An 18,849-nucleotide genomic window follows, 5' to 3' on the forward strand; every position below is an offset into this window, starting at 1 on the left:
TTCACCTGCCACGTGCTGCCTCTTTCAAAATCGCCGAAATGTTAATGACGCCATGAGCATTTTTAAAAGAAATATTGTTGCGAAGTTCTCTTCGAAACAAGCCGTGTAAATGCCAACTAGTTCGCCACCCTGACTCGAAAGGGTCGGATCGAATCATACTGAATGAACTTCCAGGGTATTGCCTCCGTAGCCTCCGCATTTTTACGCGTGTTGTCTAAAATCTGAACAATGTCAATACATTGAGGGTCAAGATTTGTATCTTTCTTATGACCATAATCTGCCCAAGTATCAAATCGGCCTTTTGAGGAACAGTGTCACAACCAGAATGCCGGTGTGTTAAAAAGGCCCTCTTAAGATCCGTCCGTAAATCGGATGCGATAACTGAAAGAAACGTTGAACACAGCAGATCGTCAGCGCATCAACGCAAGCCCTCAAATCTCGGCGGGATAGCTGGATTTCTACTGAACACAATCTCAGTTGGTTAGAAAACTTTCTTCGAAACACATTTGGTAGAAACATTGCAAAAAACATGAGGTTCTTGTCGCGGCATTGATCTGCATGGTGACACTACTTGACTGATATCATGAAGGACCACACGCCTTTCTAGTATTACGACTATGTCCTCCTGTCGGCTTCTGGGAATCGAACCCAATACAAACATCTTGAATTATGTCAAATATTCATCATACATCGAGTGAGATATATACTGTATTTTGCTCCAGTGCTGAAAACACCGTCAGCCACTTAGTATACCAGCAACAATAAACTCATTCGGCGGGCTGACTTGTTTCTGAATTCGACATATCTTATAACCAACGGTTAGAGATTCTCAGATACCCAGCAGGAGGAACCTTGATGAATACTCCAACATATCAGCGACAAGGAGTTATGGATGGATAAGGGGAATCGAATAGATTTCTCAGCACAGAAAACTGCTCACCATAACGTACCATACTGAACTTCCAGTGGTATTGCCTCCATAGCCTCTGCCGTTGGGAGGTGACCGAATGAACAAATACTCATTTGAATTGATCCCTTAACTTGCCAATTTTTCATCACGGTTTATCTCATCAATTGCGAGATTATCCTGCTATGGAAGGATGAAACATTGGCCAAGGGTATATAGTCCAGGGACAATCTTCTTGGCAATTGAGATGTCTGTGGGTCAGTACAAAGCACTTTGAGGGATCGGCACCATTCCTTTGAAGGGAGGGGGCAGGATGAGAACTGCTTCATAGATATCTTGGAGATCAACACATTGGTGTTTGAAAGACAAAGTCTAAGAGAAAATTCATGTATCACAGGGTTTTTTTATTTGCAAAGGCTTTAAAAATATACATTTGTAAACCAGCTGGCAAGGAAAACTCAGTAAATGCATAACGACAGCACAATACCGTGATGGAAAGTGGCATATTCTACACTTGGGTCTGGTACTGGCAACTCAATCGTGAAAACCGACTCTTAGTAAATCTTCATAAACAAAACCTTGGTTTCGGAGTAAACACTTGTTCAAAACCTAACCGTGGGTTTCAAACTACGTTGGAATCAATTGTCTTTGATTCTCCAGTCTTACATTCTGCATTGCAGTAACTCTTTCAGTTCTGTCATATCAATCATGTGACTCATCCTGGACCAATCAAAAAGTCACTTTTTCAATATCTATTTAAAGCACATATAGAATTTCAAAGCACACATATTTAACATGATCTATAACTGACATCATGCAGCACTTTTAAGCACCATTCATGGAATTCTATTTCAAAACTTGGTCTTTTACAAGACCATTTCAATTGGTAAGAATTAACTGTACATTTACATATGAGCGATTGTACATTAATGCACTCAAGTAAATGTATTTGAAATTTGAAACCAAGGTTCTGTATATGAATGATGGAAACCATTCACAATGCAAGTTTGCATACATATGATGCTAAGGAAAAGGTGAAAACTTTCCCCTAGTTAATAAATAAAGGAGATGAGAAGAATAGATGGAATAGATGGAATGCTCCTAGAACACTAACAGTGTTACGATTACAGTGTTATGAAAGTGATCACCTTTGAAAACGCTGCCAAATCCCAGAAACATTGAATTTTGACATTCTAGTCTATGTTTGACTTGATAGTTTTAAACCCATCCATCTCAAAAACCACATTCAAAATGAACTCTGTAACCACAAGCGAAAAGAACTGCCAATGGTAACTTTTCCTAATTCTTTCATTTTCAGTTCAAAAGAGAAAATACTTCTACGTTAGCTGAATATTGGAAACTTTTCTCATTTTTTTAAAAGTTTGTTTCAATGGACAAACAAAGTGTCAATATTAGTATTGTCGACAAAATATTGGTTACATTTCTCAAATATCTTAGTTGAGATTTGGCAGGTGTTTCCATCGGTTAACAATGAAATGTCTCTTCTTCTTTACTGCTCAGTACCAGCCCATTTACGCTGTCTAAAAGTAAGTTAGAATATCTGCGTCGAGAAGGGAGAAATTGTCCACTGGTTTTCCTAACATCAATCTACATCCATTTATCTGCATTTGTGTCAACAAATCTCGAAACTAGATTCCTGTACATCACTGTACAGATTGGTGTACATCTGTACAAAGAATCTAGTGTCAAGTTAACCTGACACACACTAATCAAGACTACATCTAGCTTTATACATTAACACTTAAAGCCACTAGAACTGCTGAACAACATTCATAATTTTCCACGTGGGAAGAAAAGTTTATTTGAAATTTGAATTAGAAACTCCTTGTCTTATGTTAATTAGTATTCAAATTGCTGTCTTTCAAAGTCGTATATATAAAACTCTTTTAATTTCACTAAACTTAGTCAATTCATATATCATATTCTAAAAACTGCAAAGACAACATTGAAGATTACGAATATATTAGATATGACGATTTGAATCACGTCAGAAAGTCTGTACAAAAGTTTAAATTATTACCTGAAATAGGCATAGCAGTAAGACCTTGTGGGGGTGACCTCACTTATCAAAGTTTCTGCACTCTACAATAAACAAAGAATCATTGCATACAATGACAAATTAATCCACAGATTTTGGTAGTTGCTGATAAAAATTGAAATTAACCCAAGTTACACCTCATATAACTTCAACATATACCACTGGTTAAGATTACAATGTTGTAACACCTTCGAATGGCAAAGTATGCCCACTAACGTTAAAACCTCAGAAATAGTCCCATTTTTCATCAACTTAAAAAGCTCTTCCCACTTACTTATTTGAATCTTGTAAAATTTCATTTATTCTATGTACAATTACAAATTTCTGAAAGGTAAAAATCGTCAAAAAAATCTTTCTGCTTTTCAGTAAGATATATAAATTCTGACTTACTTTGAGTTTCTTTACAAAAATGATGGGAGCTTTTGAAAGTTGTCTCAGAACAATGAATTGTATTTCCTACTTTCCAGCAACTATGGAATATGATAATCGTTATGGGTATTTACACTATGTTTACACTCTGTTATTGAGATCGTCAGCATTAGCCCTTTACACCAAACGTAATTTCAAACCTATACCTCATCGAGCTCTGCAGGCTTTTTTATCATCTTCATATAATAAATTTACTCTTGCCAAAGTTCTTGGTTAACAGATTGAATGAAAGGAGACGTAACTCCTTGTAATTTACAAAATGAGCTTTGAGGTCAAACAAACTTTGGTTTACAGCGAAAGAAGCACCCTATGGCTTGAGTTAGCATGTCATGGACACCCAAATATTTATTCTTGTGAAATACTCAAAAATACTTTCTAAGAGGTCACAGATCTGGCCCAATGACTTGCTCTTACAAAGCAATTTAGAGTATTGGCTGAAGTTTGGTCAAAATTTATCAAATAATGATGTGTGTTTCTTTCAAGAGAAGTGCTTCTTATTAGTCTGTCTTTGGTCAGATGGACAAAAAAGCATTTAAAATTTCCAACTTGAACAATATTTGGGAGTCCTGATTGGAATGTTCACACTGATGCATATTGCCTAGCTCAAAACAATAGTTATAAATCAGTACCATTCTCATAATTTCGCCCTACGTTGACCTTGGTCACCAGTATGTTGGCCCATATAATGCTGTACTATATTAACCGGCAAGCAACGTCAACTCAAGGTGAAACAAATGCTGTTAACCATACTATTACAAATAATAAATTGTAATGGAATGCAACACACAGAGACGACTTCTAAGACTTTGACTAGTTCTTTTCTATTGCAATATTATTCAAGGACACTCATAGGTTAAACCTACAGCGCAAGACCCAAAACAAGATGACTGAACAATCATGAAAATGTTATGTCACCGTGCCAATACGTTGGCGTAAAGTTTTAACAATCTGTCAACATGGTTCAACGTAAAATTGCGAAAAACACAGCATGAAGCCCACAAAACTGGTCAATCATATTCAACTTCCTACCAGGCCAACTGAAAATTCTCTTCGAATTCTTATCATTAGAGCTCTCTCTAATGACATCCTACTACGCTTAACTAATGTCCTGATCAAGATCAAAACCGGACACAATTTGTTCAACTCGACTTGAGCAGATAAATATAACTTATTTTCTAAATAAAAGAAGACATGTCCAAACAAAATTTGTTGACATTATGTGCTTCTGTCCTTGGCAGTGGTCGCAGTTGTTCAATGACATTGGAACCAGTCTGAAGTGTCAACATATGGAAAACTTCCAAGATTTCAAACAGAGATTCCCTGGTCTTATTGACGAGGCCTTATCCTTATTATATCTCGGTTAATCACAATTGACGGCGAATTGTTTAATCGATAAAAGATCCATCCGAGTAATTTATTTATTGATACTTTTGTCCCAATCAAACTAGATATGCAAAGGGTAACGTTATGTGCAGCAAATGCACGTGTTTTTCGTTACACCCTGACTGAACACAATCCACAAAAGCTGTTGCTTATGAGAAGCATGGAAACTATGCACATATAATCGAAACATCTGTTGGATTATCAAACAATTTGCCCGCCAGTTCCAATAATCATGACGTATGGCTGATGTTAAGATCAATCCGCACACAACGAGAAAGATTATACCAATGATTTTAACCGCTAGGCCTGTAGGAAGATAAAAGAGAATTGACCATTTCAATAGCTACTTCATGCCGGACTGCATGATTCAGTCATTGCTATGCCTATAAAACATTTTCTTCGTATAATGTACCGACTCAGAATCTCGACCAAGGAAGTCCATTTCAAATCAACCTAATCACAACTGCCTGTACATTCAAAGTGTAATCAAATCAAAATGTACAGGGATTTTTACTCACTTGAACTCAATCAATATGAACACGAAAGTGAAACAAACAATTGATTTTTAACACTTTTTTTTTACAAAACTCTAGTGGAATTTTCCTAATCAAATATGTCATGTATTGATTCAAGACTATGGTGACAAAGCACTTTTTAAAACATTATTTTTAAAGAAAGAGGGCTCACCAAGTCCAAAATTGTTCAGCATTAGTGGAGAAAGGTTCAAGAACATACCGATTGAGTTCAAGTGAGGCTTACTATCATCATCGCCAAGAGTGTTGTCAGAAATCTACAAGCACAATACCACAAGTCACTATTTCTATAAAATTGTACAATTGATATTTGAGTGGCATGTCGGTATGAAATGATTATACTACAAATACTACTATGATGATAATATCCATTCATACATATATTTAGACAATTTGACAATATGTAGTCTACAAGAGTCGGCCATACATTGGCCCATAACTTAACATTTGTATTATATCCAATGCAGTAATATATACACAAAATGATGTACAAACAACTGGGAGGAACGTTTGGAAAATTTCCCAATAACATGCAAATATCGTACTATCATGTTATTACTAACACAAATGACTCAAATTGACGATTTGAAAGTTGGTGTTAATACTGATGGCATTTTATTGTCTATTGATACCACTACCAGTGCTAACACCAGGCTTTCAAATCACCCAAAGTTGTACGTAAACACAACTTGACCCCCTCCCTGCCAAGTCACAACACAACAAACCCTCAACAAGACATGACTGACAACCATGGAACTGAAATGTAGCAAATTGCCTGCAAATTAGATAGACCATATCTAGCACTGGTCATAGAGATGCTCCCTGTGGCACTAAAGAACTTCATGTCTTCAAAGTCATGTCTTTTACGTACATGACTGACAACCATGGAACTGAAATGCAGCAAATTGTTCACAGCGACTGATGTCAAATAGTAATGTGTTTAATATGATTTATCTACACTGAATGATCAAAATCAGAGGGTGCTTTTTGAACTGCACAGATAGGCGGTTTCACCAATTTCCTCTTTACAATTTGTTTCCTCAGAAATGATAGAAATATCAATTGTACAAGGCCATGACGAAAAGAAGCACAAAACTTGCCAATCAAGTTTCCCTCAGAGTAAAATACATCGATATGTTACTTAAGACTGAATTTTCACGTCATTCTCCCACTATCTATTTTAGTTGCTCTTTCTATATTTCTGCCACCATTCATGTTAATTATCATGTGAGGCCCAAAACCAATTCATCAACAAACTTTTTAACCAGAAACAAGCTTTCAATCGGCATCCACTCAAGTACTCATCCAATCCATCCTAACTTGGAATGTTCCCACTACAATCACTGTCTTCAGTGTATGAAAAACTACAGGCAAGTTAGGCTGAACTAAATAAGAGAAACTTGGATTCGTCTTTTACATAATCGATGAGCATTAAGTCAATTAATTCTGCTCATAACAAAAAAAACATGAGTAATCATCAAGAAATATGCCCATTTTTGTGAAGTGCAATTTTTTGTGTGACTGGCATCTATTTCAAAACATCTCATGATAAAACACATCACACTTTTAGAAATGAAAGGTTGTTGTGGCAGGCAGATGGATATTTCTAGCCAATTAGATAGACCATATCTAGCAATGGTCATAGAGACGCTCCCTGTGGGACTCCACAACTTCATGTCTTCAAAGTCATGTTTCTCTTTAGATATCAGATTAAACTGGCAAATGCTACAGATGATAGATTCAAATCACTAATGCACGGTCAAAATCACTTCGCACAAAAGAAAGTTCAGAAAAAATACTCCCCGAAATACTCCGAAGTAACTAGTCAAATTAACCAAGCATAAGTTGGGGTTGACTTCACATATAAATCTTAACACATCTAGTACATGCACATATGTCGCAACCATTACATGAGCACCTAAGTTCTAACAGTAAAATTCATTTCAATCAACATGAAGAAGACAGAACGTGAAAATGGTACAAAAATAACACAGACGAACCTAGGTTCCATTAACCTAGAAGTTTCGGCATAACCACAAGAACTCGTAACATTTGACAAAGTGCCAATCGGAGGTAGGGTGTAGGGAGTGAACTCCCTAATCACAATACAACACAACATCATAATCATTTTCAAGAAACTCTTTTTCACAACTGAAAACTTCACAAGACCAAAGCGACATTCTAAGTCACCCGATAATACCAAACAGGGAAGAGCATTACTTTTTACTGAAAAGAACTTATGGAATTTTCCCAAAAGATAAGTACAGAGAGGGTCAAAGGAGTTGTTTAGACCTAGATTTGGAAGTATTACAGCAATTTTCTGACTCTGGCCCCTAATCACAGTTGAAATTAAGGTAATAAGACATCGCAGAGAACTTTCAAAGTTGATTGACATATCAAAACACATTATCGGCACAACTGCGTTGTGGGATTCTCCATGTGGTGTCGGAAATCAATTATGCTTGCACTACTTTTTTGACAGTTCATTTCCCACAAGCTTTAAATAAATAAAAGGGCTGCTGCATCAGATTTTCTCTTACCTTGAAATTTACACAAGGCGAAGAGATTCCAAACCGTAATTTTTTACCACTTTTTTTTAGCAGAAAAGCGAAATCTGATGATTTGAAAGCTCAAGAGCAGCAAAGCTCTTGTAACATTACTTATGTCACAAACATTAAAGGGAATATATTGCCTGACATTCAATTAAGCTTGGATGGTGAGTATGTTGGTGGTGCTGCAGATTTGAATTCTCTTTTGAGATGTGGTCTGGACTGGTCAGAACTGGGTTAAAGACATTAACTTGGGCTCTTTAACCAGGCACATCATATTCTGAATATGGAAATTGCTGGTGATAAAAACGTGACATTATTTAAGCAAATAATAGATTATTTACTCGTATTCTCATTAGGTATCCGTTAAATATCATGATAATTGCAACAAGTAGGCGACTAAATGGAATATTTACAATATTTCCCGGGGGGGGATGGTCACCAAACAAACAACAAATTCATTAGCCAAAAACGAAATCGATTATGCCTAACTGATCAAAACTATCTTCCATGAAAATGTCCACTAAATGCCTAATTAAGAGGATAATTATTTCAGTTAACGACAATGCACCATACTCTGTCTGTTGACCTGTGATGCTGCAGGGATCTTTTAATAAATGCTGCATATGTCATTATTTGATCGGTAATAATATATATTCACTTTGCCTGACCACTTAATTTTATTCAAATTTAAATTTTTTTATTTTAAATCACGCCTTAATTGTTATATTCATCTAGTGCCCGACTTTGAATAGTAAAATAATGTACTGACATCTGAAATCTGAGGTAAGTCCCTTACATTTTGAAAATGGTACAGTCCACTTGGCACAATAACTGTGTACATGAGTGACATCCATTTCGGTTGGAGGGATGTCAAGTGCATTCTTGAATGAGCAGTATTGTAGACACCATCAATTCAAATATCAATTAGACTGTAAAGGGTATCATCAGATTACAACAACTTATTTACTAATGCGTAGAAATGCAAACACTTTTGAAAACCCAGATGAAAATATTGCAGTTTTGATGTCAATGTCATTTAGTATTTTCCTAGATAACTACTAAGGGTCTTGAAAATGTCCCAAAACAACATAATTCCATTCAATTTTGCGTACAGTCCTGAAAACCAGTCCAAGTGCAAACTTGTCAAGACCAAAATGGCAGCCATTTGACCCCAAGGTCACCCAAAGGTCAAATATATGTGTGACAAATGAAGATACAAAAGTAAAGAGTTGGTCCCAGAGGTGTGTGTGATGATGACATGTGACAATGAATTCCACCTTATATATGCTTACTAGCTGAATATGAGTTATGTTAAACATCGAGTGAATTCCATCGACTGAAGTGACTGGACAAAGTTAACCATGTTCCTTCTCTTACCTTCTGTCTATCAACCAAGTTCTTTCACATTCTGTATCCTACTTCCCCATGCCTTCTCGAGTTGAGAAATCTTAAAACCTCATTCTGAATGTTCACAGCTTTTTTCACAAGGAAAAGTCTTTTCGAGTCTGTCTATTACGAGCACGCATTTCCATCCGTCTGTTTCTTCTATCGATATGATTGTCTTCCATCGCCATCTACAGGAGATATCCGGTACCTAATTCACCGCAGAGTGTGAGTACGGAAGAGCAAAAACATTGCCGCAGCGTTGTAATGGAGTAGTACGGCTTAGTACGACAGTAAATGCATCAAGCTGTCAGCTAAAGATCGAGAAATCTGCATATCACAGGCGACCTTGACCCTCTTCACTTGGCCTTTGGCTCGTGGCGCTTCATGTGCAGCGCAAGGTGATCAGACCTAGCAAAGCTGCGGTCACAAGCTCGACAACGAAATGGCTTAGCACCGGTGTGTTTGCGGATGTGGCGGGTCAGCTCGTCCGATCGCGCGAACCTCCACTGGCATGATGGGAAATGGCACTTGTACGGCTTTTCACCTGAAACGACAGGAAATTAAAAACTTTTGAAAAATTTGCCGAAGATGACTGTCGATTTCAACAAATGATCTCAACCTAACTTTACCTGAAAACAAAAAAAAAACACCAACAATCCTTTGCCGTACAACTTGGGTGAAATCTAGAAATACGCCAATACATATACACCGATACACAGCACTATTGAAAACGTGAAGTGACGAACCGTGTTTAAATTAATTAACGTTGGCTAAGATGTGCTTACTAAGCATGAATTCACTCGACATTTCCTCAACGACATGAATAATGCATGTTTGATTAAATTTTTGATTTTTCTTTTGTACATTAGTACATTTATGTACAATATGTATGCATGTGACAAATGAGTTGGTGGGAGTTGCAGTAAACTTTAAATTGATGTTTATTTGGGGATTAACGTTTTATCAAATCATGGTGATGGAGCTTGTCAGTGTTTCGAAAGTCTTCTCTCTTTTAGAAAAAACAAATATGGCCCAGAAAGTGTCTCGCCTATACAAACTCATCTGAGGCACGTTGGTAAGAATAGAGCAGCATAGACAAGACACAAGACAGAGAAGATTACGTTATCAACACAGGAACAGTTCATTTGGTTCCGGGTTATCAAATGCCTTTAAAGCAGGATTAAACCAAAAACACCGGAAACATGTCAAAAGGTTTAGAAATATCAAATAAAAAGATTTCTTTGTTATTTTATAGGTACACGTGGACCTACATATCGAAATTTTGTTCGATTTGTTAACATATGCTTATGTTTTCGAAACGACCACAAGGACACTTGAAACCGTGCTGGCAAAGCTGGTACATTTACATACTCTAGTTTCAACAATCTAAAACCAGTTGATTGAATACAAGGAAATCACATCAATGGCCAATTGCCAGAACATAAGTTGCGGTTCCACTACAGGAAAGTGCGGACTACATCCGAATTAGTTGTGATTCCATTACAGCTAGTCCGGACTAAACAAGTCCGGCTCTCACTAAGAGCGGTCTTATTAAGTGCGGATAGGACAAGCGGATTTAAGCCGAACTTAGAATAGACCCGGATCTAAAGCAGAAATTACCTGTAATGGAACCGCATTAGTCCGGATTAAGATCAAGTTACTAAGTACGGCTACAGGTGGCGTGTCAATGTGAACGTATTCCGCATGAGCGGAAGTGTTGGTTCTGTCAAAACAACACGCGGTATTTCTGTCAACAGGTCAACTCTGATTCGTTCTCATTTCTCATTTCATTATTCAATTCTTAATTTAAGTAAATTCTAGTGCTTTATCCTAACTATGGCTCGCTGTCCATGTTTCCATACCTCCAGTTTTGAAGAGTTTAGCCTAACGCACATAGAGTGGCGCCGCCTGTAGCCGTACCTGTTAACTTACCAATCCTGTAGTCGAACTGCACCACATTCGTTAGTCCGGACTAAGCTAAGTTCGGACCTGATGCGGATGCGATAGAAACTGATCTAAACCCTGTAGTGGAACCAAGACTATAGACCTGATCTGTACATGTGACCTCTTAGAAAGCATTTCAGTATGGTTACAGTAACAAAATGTTTTCACACTGAGATTTCAGAGTTTTACTGGTTGGAAGGCAAATTTAGTCTCCTTTCTTTATGCTGCCATGCTGACCATTCTGTGTTTATGTAAACTAAAATCTAAATCTTTTACTGTAAAATCATCGCTATAACAGCAATATTGCGACACCATAATTCTTTGAATCCGCAGCATTCCAACAAGAAGCACCACACAGAGTTACCAAGCAGCAAAAAACTGTCCAAATTAGTTTTAAATAGAGCTTTGGCCAATCATGCGACAGCTTCTACCCATCAAAGTGGGTCACAGCTCATCGCTGAGGGTCCGACAGATTATTTCGAAGATCTGGGTCAAATTTTGGCAGAAGCTCCAAAGTGTTGAACACTCCATTGACGATGTAAAGAATAGTAAAGAATACATGTGATCGGGGACAGGAAGTGTGTAGGTCAAATCATTGATGACCACTCCACAAGTCGTATTACTGCCCTATTGACGCCCAAGAAATGTCAGTCGTCCCGATTAGCAATCTTACGCCCGCGAGATCTTTACAGTCCACGCAAACCCTGCAGAATACATCTCAACATTTGATTGAGATTCTCAAAAAGAGCCACGGGGATTTTGATGATAATGGCGGCAAGTTTAAGACCCACGGAGCCAGTTTATAATCTCTTGCCTATCAAATGGTGCCAGTTTCTAACTTGTACAATAACTGATGTCCTCCCAGCGGCCCTGCCACAATAGCCATGACAGCCTTCCTTTCACTGAAAGATGTCTCCATGATTTTTGTTAGTTCAGATGAGACCCCTCGGCCCATTTGAGCGGGACACATTCAAGTATTGTCTACAAGAAAAAGACGTGATATGATCCACTCTAACAAGTTCACAAAGTGACAAGAAAGGTCCAGTGTTTATTGATGCATTATCATCAACAATTTCCAATTAAAGAGCCTCGCGCTGTTGGCGTCCTTACAAAAGGTTTCAGTGCCAAGTGTTTGTGTTTAGGACAACTTGAGAAAACTCCTCACAACAGTTGTGGATGGACACACAACTAAATGGCCACCAGCGTGAAACATTTACTATACCGCTCATAGATAGATAACAATACATTAGTGAATAAGATAAGATACCCTGCTTTTAAAAATGACTTGCTGTGAAACCTCCTGAAGATTCATAGTACGATTACCTTGACAACACCGGTCTAGATATGAAAGACATCTTCAAACCTGTCAGTTACTATGACATAAGTAACGATGCAAAACATAATTAAGTCTTTCTTTCACTTTTCAGTGATAGACGGGTAACAGTCAAAGAAAAAGTAAACTAAGTCTTACCTGTGTGTATCCGCTGATGAGCCTTCAGATGAGAACTTTTGGTATAAGCTTTTCTACATGCTGGAAAGACAAAATGGGAGAAAATGGTCAATGACAACATCGGATTATTCAAATGGTTATTTCAAAGGTCCGAAGTGGTGAACAGAGATGTCAACATGTTACAATCCCTGAAAAAACAACTCGTGCTTAATCTAATTACATGCCCCCTGCAATTGAAATGTTGCAGTTCACATGCCCAGTGTACACTTTTGACCGAAAGGATGAGGTGGACAAATGAAAAATACTGTATGGAAAGACTACTGACCAGGATCATTTTAGTTGCCCACTGGTACACCTGACCACAGTGCAATATGACTGAGAAAGAATACTTTAATTGAAGGAATTATCAGATGATATCTTGTCTATCTTAGAAATAATGGATCATATTCAATGGAGTGATGATATTTCAATAAGTTGTCTATGTGACATGGTTATACTGGTCTAAAGTTATTAATCTTTTTCGAGTTACTTTAAGAGTCTGCAATGGGTTAAACAAAAAATGTACTACTTCAAAGTGGTATGTTTTTGTTTAAACTAAGTCTCAGATGTACATAAACATAGGCCCTAGCCATACACAAACGGGTTTACACAATATATAACTTGGAAAGCACAATCCAACACCTGAAATTCAATGGGAGTGAAATAAAAGCACAGCTGTCAAGAACACTGAGGGTCTCTCCAGAGGGCATTTATAAGAACGAACAGCAGAACTTGATCAAATGTCATGTGAAAGCGTACCATTTACAGGTCTGCAACATGAGCAGTGATATGTACAGACTCCTTATTTGGCTGAGCTGATTGTAGTAAATATCCATTAGATGGTTTAGTGATGAGCTCATTTAAAACTAATCTGTGCAGAGGAAAATGTCAAGTAATAAACTGATAGTAGGTCCGAGTGTACATATAGTTCCATGATTAGCATAAGACTTATCAATGAAAACTTATCTCGCCTAGGAATTTTGACCGGGCTGTTTAAAATTCTCAATATTTATCAGTGTTTGTAGCTCAATTTCCTTTAATCAAAAGTAAGAATAGTTTTCAAGGAAGTGCATATATTTCCGATAACAAACATCTGTAAGGATATCGGTGAAATTGGACTGTAAGAAAATATTTGAGAACTTGTGAGGAAATATTCTTGAGGGATTTCTTGTCCTCGGGATATATTTGCAGCATCTGTTTCAACATGGCACCATCTTGAGTTGCCATGTTTTCTGCCCCAGTGAGTCTCTTATTGAGCTCCGTCTGCTGGCAGCATTTGAGCTTTGGCCTATTTGATCTTTAGACTCGTACAGGGCATTCGATGAAAATAAGTCAAAGAGACACACACATTTTACTAATAGCAACTTTGAGCCCTTCAAATCCAAAGTTCAGGAATCGGGAGAGTCTAAGATTTTTCAAGCATCATGGCTGAGGTCACTTGGAAATATTTTGAATTTGGAATAGGAAGCCAGTTGGGTTTAACCCTGAAGAGTTGAACAAGGGAGGAATGATTGCATTGACATGGTAATCATCCAAGTAAATGTCCATCACATGACAACAATAACAAGATGATCTATAACAAATGACAAGCTCATAAACAGCAGCTCCTATCATAAATAAAAGTTCAGCAAGAGTAAACATAGCAGAATATCACTATCATATGTATTGCTACATTTAATTACACCAAATTACTGTCAATGTTGACCAAAATGTGCTTGATAAAAAGAGACACTCAAATTTATTACGATGGTAGTAAATGACGGCAATTAGGGCAATTCACTCTCAATTTGGTCGAGGAGATCGTGAGTTCGAATCGATATTGTCAATTAACTGTCAACAGTCAAATTGTCATAGAGTACTGGTAAGGGTCACCAGGGTCATATCAAGTTCCACCTTTACTCACCCCAGGCCCAACCATTTTAAGTTCCAGTTACAATAAACACTAAAAGCTAAGCAAATACATTTCACGATCACCCTAGGCTTTTGGCCGACAGGGCGGATGCCAGTAGACGATATTTTATTTGCCACCTCCTTCTCGTATTGCAAACAATGCTGCAAATTCGACCGCAGTCATGTCCCGTGTGTTTCGTTATAATTTTTTGAGACATCGGTAAACTTATTAATTCAAATGACTCTATGTGGAGGTCCTGAATACAGTAGAGATGTGTCTCCTTTGCTTGAAGCAAATCAGCTAAGTCAACGACTGAAGTTGTTGGAGCAAGGAAAGAATGAGTGTCCCATCCACAAATTGGGTAGAAGTGATTCAGTATTAAAAGCATAACTAATAATGTATAACACAATAACTATGTTAGTAAATAAGGAAGTATTGATATTGGTAATGTATGATGTTTTGCACAGAATCAATTTGTTGTTTTCACTGAAAGGAAGTTGCAAATGTTATGTGTCAATAGACATTATGCCAGTGTATTTCCACCGAAGATGATATTCGTGGAAAACTATGAAAATAGATTCGATCTGAAACCGACAACAAAATCAGTCAACAGGAATAGTCTTGTTTATACGTCTGCTGATATTTCACGGTCATCGTTTCAATTTCGATTCGTGCAGGCTTGGTGTCAACAATGTCTGATGACACGTCATTTCATTGGAGAACAGCAAGATTTTAAAGACAAAAAATGCTTAGAACACTGACTTGCATTCATTTGAGCCCAAAAATTTGATAGATGAGATTACAAGACACAAATTGCTATCTATTTCATTTTACAAGACACAAAATTTTGCTATCTATTTCATTAGAGCCATGTGATCCATTTTCGTACCCACTTGAACCAAGTATGAATTCATCTAATCTATAACTTACAACAACTCAAAGTGAAAAATTATCTTACTTCTCGAGATGAAAATAAGAATTTCATGTTGATTTAGATAAGTAAACAACTTCTATTCAAGTCTAGTCATTTGATTGTGTCAAGGGGGTCTCAGTTGAGTGACCATTTCCAAGAACGATTGATTTTAATTTCAAAGTCAATAGGATTCCACTAAGATATTTTGATATCGCAATGTATGGAGTCATGTACACAAGGATTGAGATCGAGTACACACTATTAATTTCCCACTCACCATTCCAACATCAAGGGAATTTTATCAAAAAATAATTATTTGCTATAGACATTATTGCAACAGGATTGTGATAACACCTTGTCTTGTGACAGATACCGAAAGGTCTCAAGTACTTTCTTTTTCAGTAGAGACATGGTAGGTAAAATAAAATGGTCAGACGTTTTTCAGTTTCGCTTGCAGACATTCCCAGGAAATAATAACCATTCTGCGATTATTTTTTGATCAAGGGATATGACACGACCAGGGGTATCAACGCTTAACATTTGCACAGCAACAGACAATAAATAGTTAAACGTGGCTTAATTACTCCGCTAAATTACTTGTTTACAACAATGATGATTGCCACAACCATTTTGTATGGATGCGGAGAAAACTGCATCCTGAATCATCTGAAATTGCTCTGTAATTAGGCTGCATCATCAGATGGGCTGGTGCCAGAATCAAGCCATGCAACACAAGGTTTCCAAGAAAGAAAAGTCTGCCAACTTTTACATCATCTGCTTTGGCTCCAAAGATGACATTTTCCTGGCTCTGGAGGCCATTTTTTAGGCCCCAAGTATCAAGGTACTGTAGCCACCACCTCCCAATATCATCCTGGCTAAAACACACCATCAGCTATGGACAAGGACACAGATATGACCAGATAAACTAGCCAGGTTCATTTACAGACATCTTTTTCCATGTTGATAGCAGATTACACGTTTATGGCCAATAATTGTCAGAATGATTGTTCTATACTGACATAACAACCAAAATTTTCATAACAATTTATCACCACTGCCAGGGGCCATCTCAAGAATGTTTCGCACAGAGGAAAGTTATGGCTCATGAGACCTTAAGGTTCTGTCATGATAAGCAACATGAGGTCAGAAATGTGACGAACTTAGTGCTTTTTGCCACATTTCTCAGTGCACACAATTCTTAATAACATCACTCCCTAATGTTTTAATAGGGGGCAGCACTGTAGGTATGTTGGGCACTTTACGCGCCGGGAGTTCTAAAGCTAAGCCACCTGCCCCTGATTCACTATGATGTGTTTAGTAAAGCCTAACACTTCTAGGAAAATGGCCAATTGTAACTGAAGAATAGGAATGAATCTTCAAACAAGCTAACACCAGGTAGTTTCCGAGATTTGCACGTAAAATGAGTCAGCGGACCTTGGTAGATAAAGCTGGAGATGATTTCAAGTCGTAATGTATTTATAATTTATACACATAAGTGAAACGCCTGTGAGCATATAAGTTATTTGGCCAAACTTATATACTTGGCCTCAGTGTCTTTCGAAATCACTGATCAAATTTGATTGCTTCAATTGAGATTACAGAGTTGCAATGTTGTCTCACGCAGCGGGAGATGTTACTTCTTGGAATGACCCAAAATTAGATAGTTGGAATACTTTATCCAAAGCGCCAAGATCTTGTGAAATGTTCAATTTGCAAAGGTCGCACGAGACACCAAAAAGTCCATGCATGTAAAATGTACAGATTTTACCCCAACAAGATTTTCTCAATTATCACAAGACGATATGTCAACAGACTATCATGCCAACAAAAAACACACCGCAACAAAATCCAACTTCTCTAACCAGAAAAATAGAATGCAATCATAGAAATTTAGTTCCCGGAGATATCTTTTGTTGAGGTGACTTACAGCCAACAATCAAGTGCGTATTTCTTGGGGTTCTATTTTCGAAACACATTCAATCTCGAAGAGATCTCGCAGCATGAGGACTTAACGTGTTTGATATAAGTCATACTATATCTCGGTAGGCTACTGTACTGAATGCACCTTGGCGATCGTATTCTCGTACTCAAACAGATGGAAAACATTGCGATCGGGTTTATATTGGTGTGTATCGAAAGTCGAATGCATTACAATGAAATAGAGATCAAAGGCAAAGACCTTGAGAAAAGGCACACATGCAAGTTTTTGGAAATGTTTCAGATTAGATGTAGGATGCTGACTCATTCAATACAAGATATTTGAAACATGCACTTCATGCCGCCTAAAATGCACACAGATTGCTATTCGGTACCCAAGAAGATAACTGCACACGAAAGTCTTAAAAATAGCCCTTTGAGAACTTCGCGACAAACGAAATGTTTAAAAGAGGACACAAAGCTAGCGGCACATAACCCCGATGAATCCAATTGTTGAAGACACAACTTCCTGGCAGGGACGTATCTTTCTGACGATTGTTAACTTATGTAAATGTGCCAAATGCTGTCGGGGTTATCGAGTCAAAGGAAGCGCGAGAATATAATTGTCGAATTTCAAGTTTGACCATTTGTTGAAATTGTCCGAGCCTCGGGCTATTGTCCATGAGGTGTCCAGGGCGATAGCTCAACACCCCCTCACTATCGAAATCTAATTGGGACACACTTCTGGTTATGCCTCCTAACTAAGGGGCACACTCCTTGACGTTGGTGGTCATTTTGATATTTCAGGGCTTATGTGGTTGACTTTATCATGCGAAGGATACATGGTGGCTACCTCTCAGGATGATGAGACCTTAATCCAGCAAATGAGGACTGAAATCATAAATTTTCCCAATGTTTCTATCGTTTTCAAAAACATCATAGTAATAGGCCTCACCAAAATGAACTTACAATTTGTCCGAGATACGATGATAGCTTTCAAATTATATATAATATTGACACTCGGTATGAAACATAAATCAAGTCAACAATAAAATAATTTTAATCATTCGCAACTTGATATAAATAATTAAAGTGTCAGTCGATGATGATAAAGATATCTTCAGACGGCACTTAAACAACTATAATTGATCAATAAACGTTGAAGTTGATACGTTTTGCATTAAGTCACAAATTGCGATATCACCTGTAGTCATTCTGAACCAAAGCCTACGGAAAAATGCTTTTATTTCTGTTTTGAATCGGACACTGACTGAAAATTTCCATTTACTTATATATTTGTAGCAATGCTGTAAAATTTGGAATGACACTCTTTTTTATACAGATTTGAAAACTGAAACTGATTCGTTCTCTTGAGAGAGGTTTTACTTATCATTAAATTATTCTAAATTTCGTGTCCAAGTTGATCTTGACAATTAAGTTGAATCA

The 18,849-nt window shown here is 37.4% G+C and overlaps 1 protein-coding gene across 1 annotated transcript in view; it reads right to left on the reverse strand.

Moving 5' to 3' along the window:
- Window positions 1–1,290: 1,290 nt before the first annotated feature.
- Window positions 1,291–18,849, reverse strand: part of LOC135493095 (Krueppel-like factor 12) — a 33,525-nt gene continuing 15,966 nt past the window's right edge. Inside the window, exons 4-5 of the mRNA XM_064779983.1 lie at window positions 12,665–12,724; window positions 1,291–9,793 (exon numbers count right to left, since the gene is read on the reverse strand). Coding sequence (XP_064636053.1) covers window positions 9,606–9,793; window positions 12,665–12,724 — 248 coding nt within the window. The 3' untranslated portion in view covers window positions 1,291–9,605. The remainder of the gene's footprint in view (window positions 9,794–12,664; window positions 12,725–18,849) is intronic.

This window comes from Lineus longissimus, chromosome 9, assembly GCF_910592395.1.
Source record: "Lineus longissimus chromosome 9, tnLinLong1.2, whole genome shotgun sequence".
Taxonomy (NCBI): domain Eukaryota; kingdom Metazoa; phylum Nemertea; class Pilidiophora; order Heteronemertea; family Lineidae; genus Lineus; species Lineus longissimus.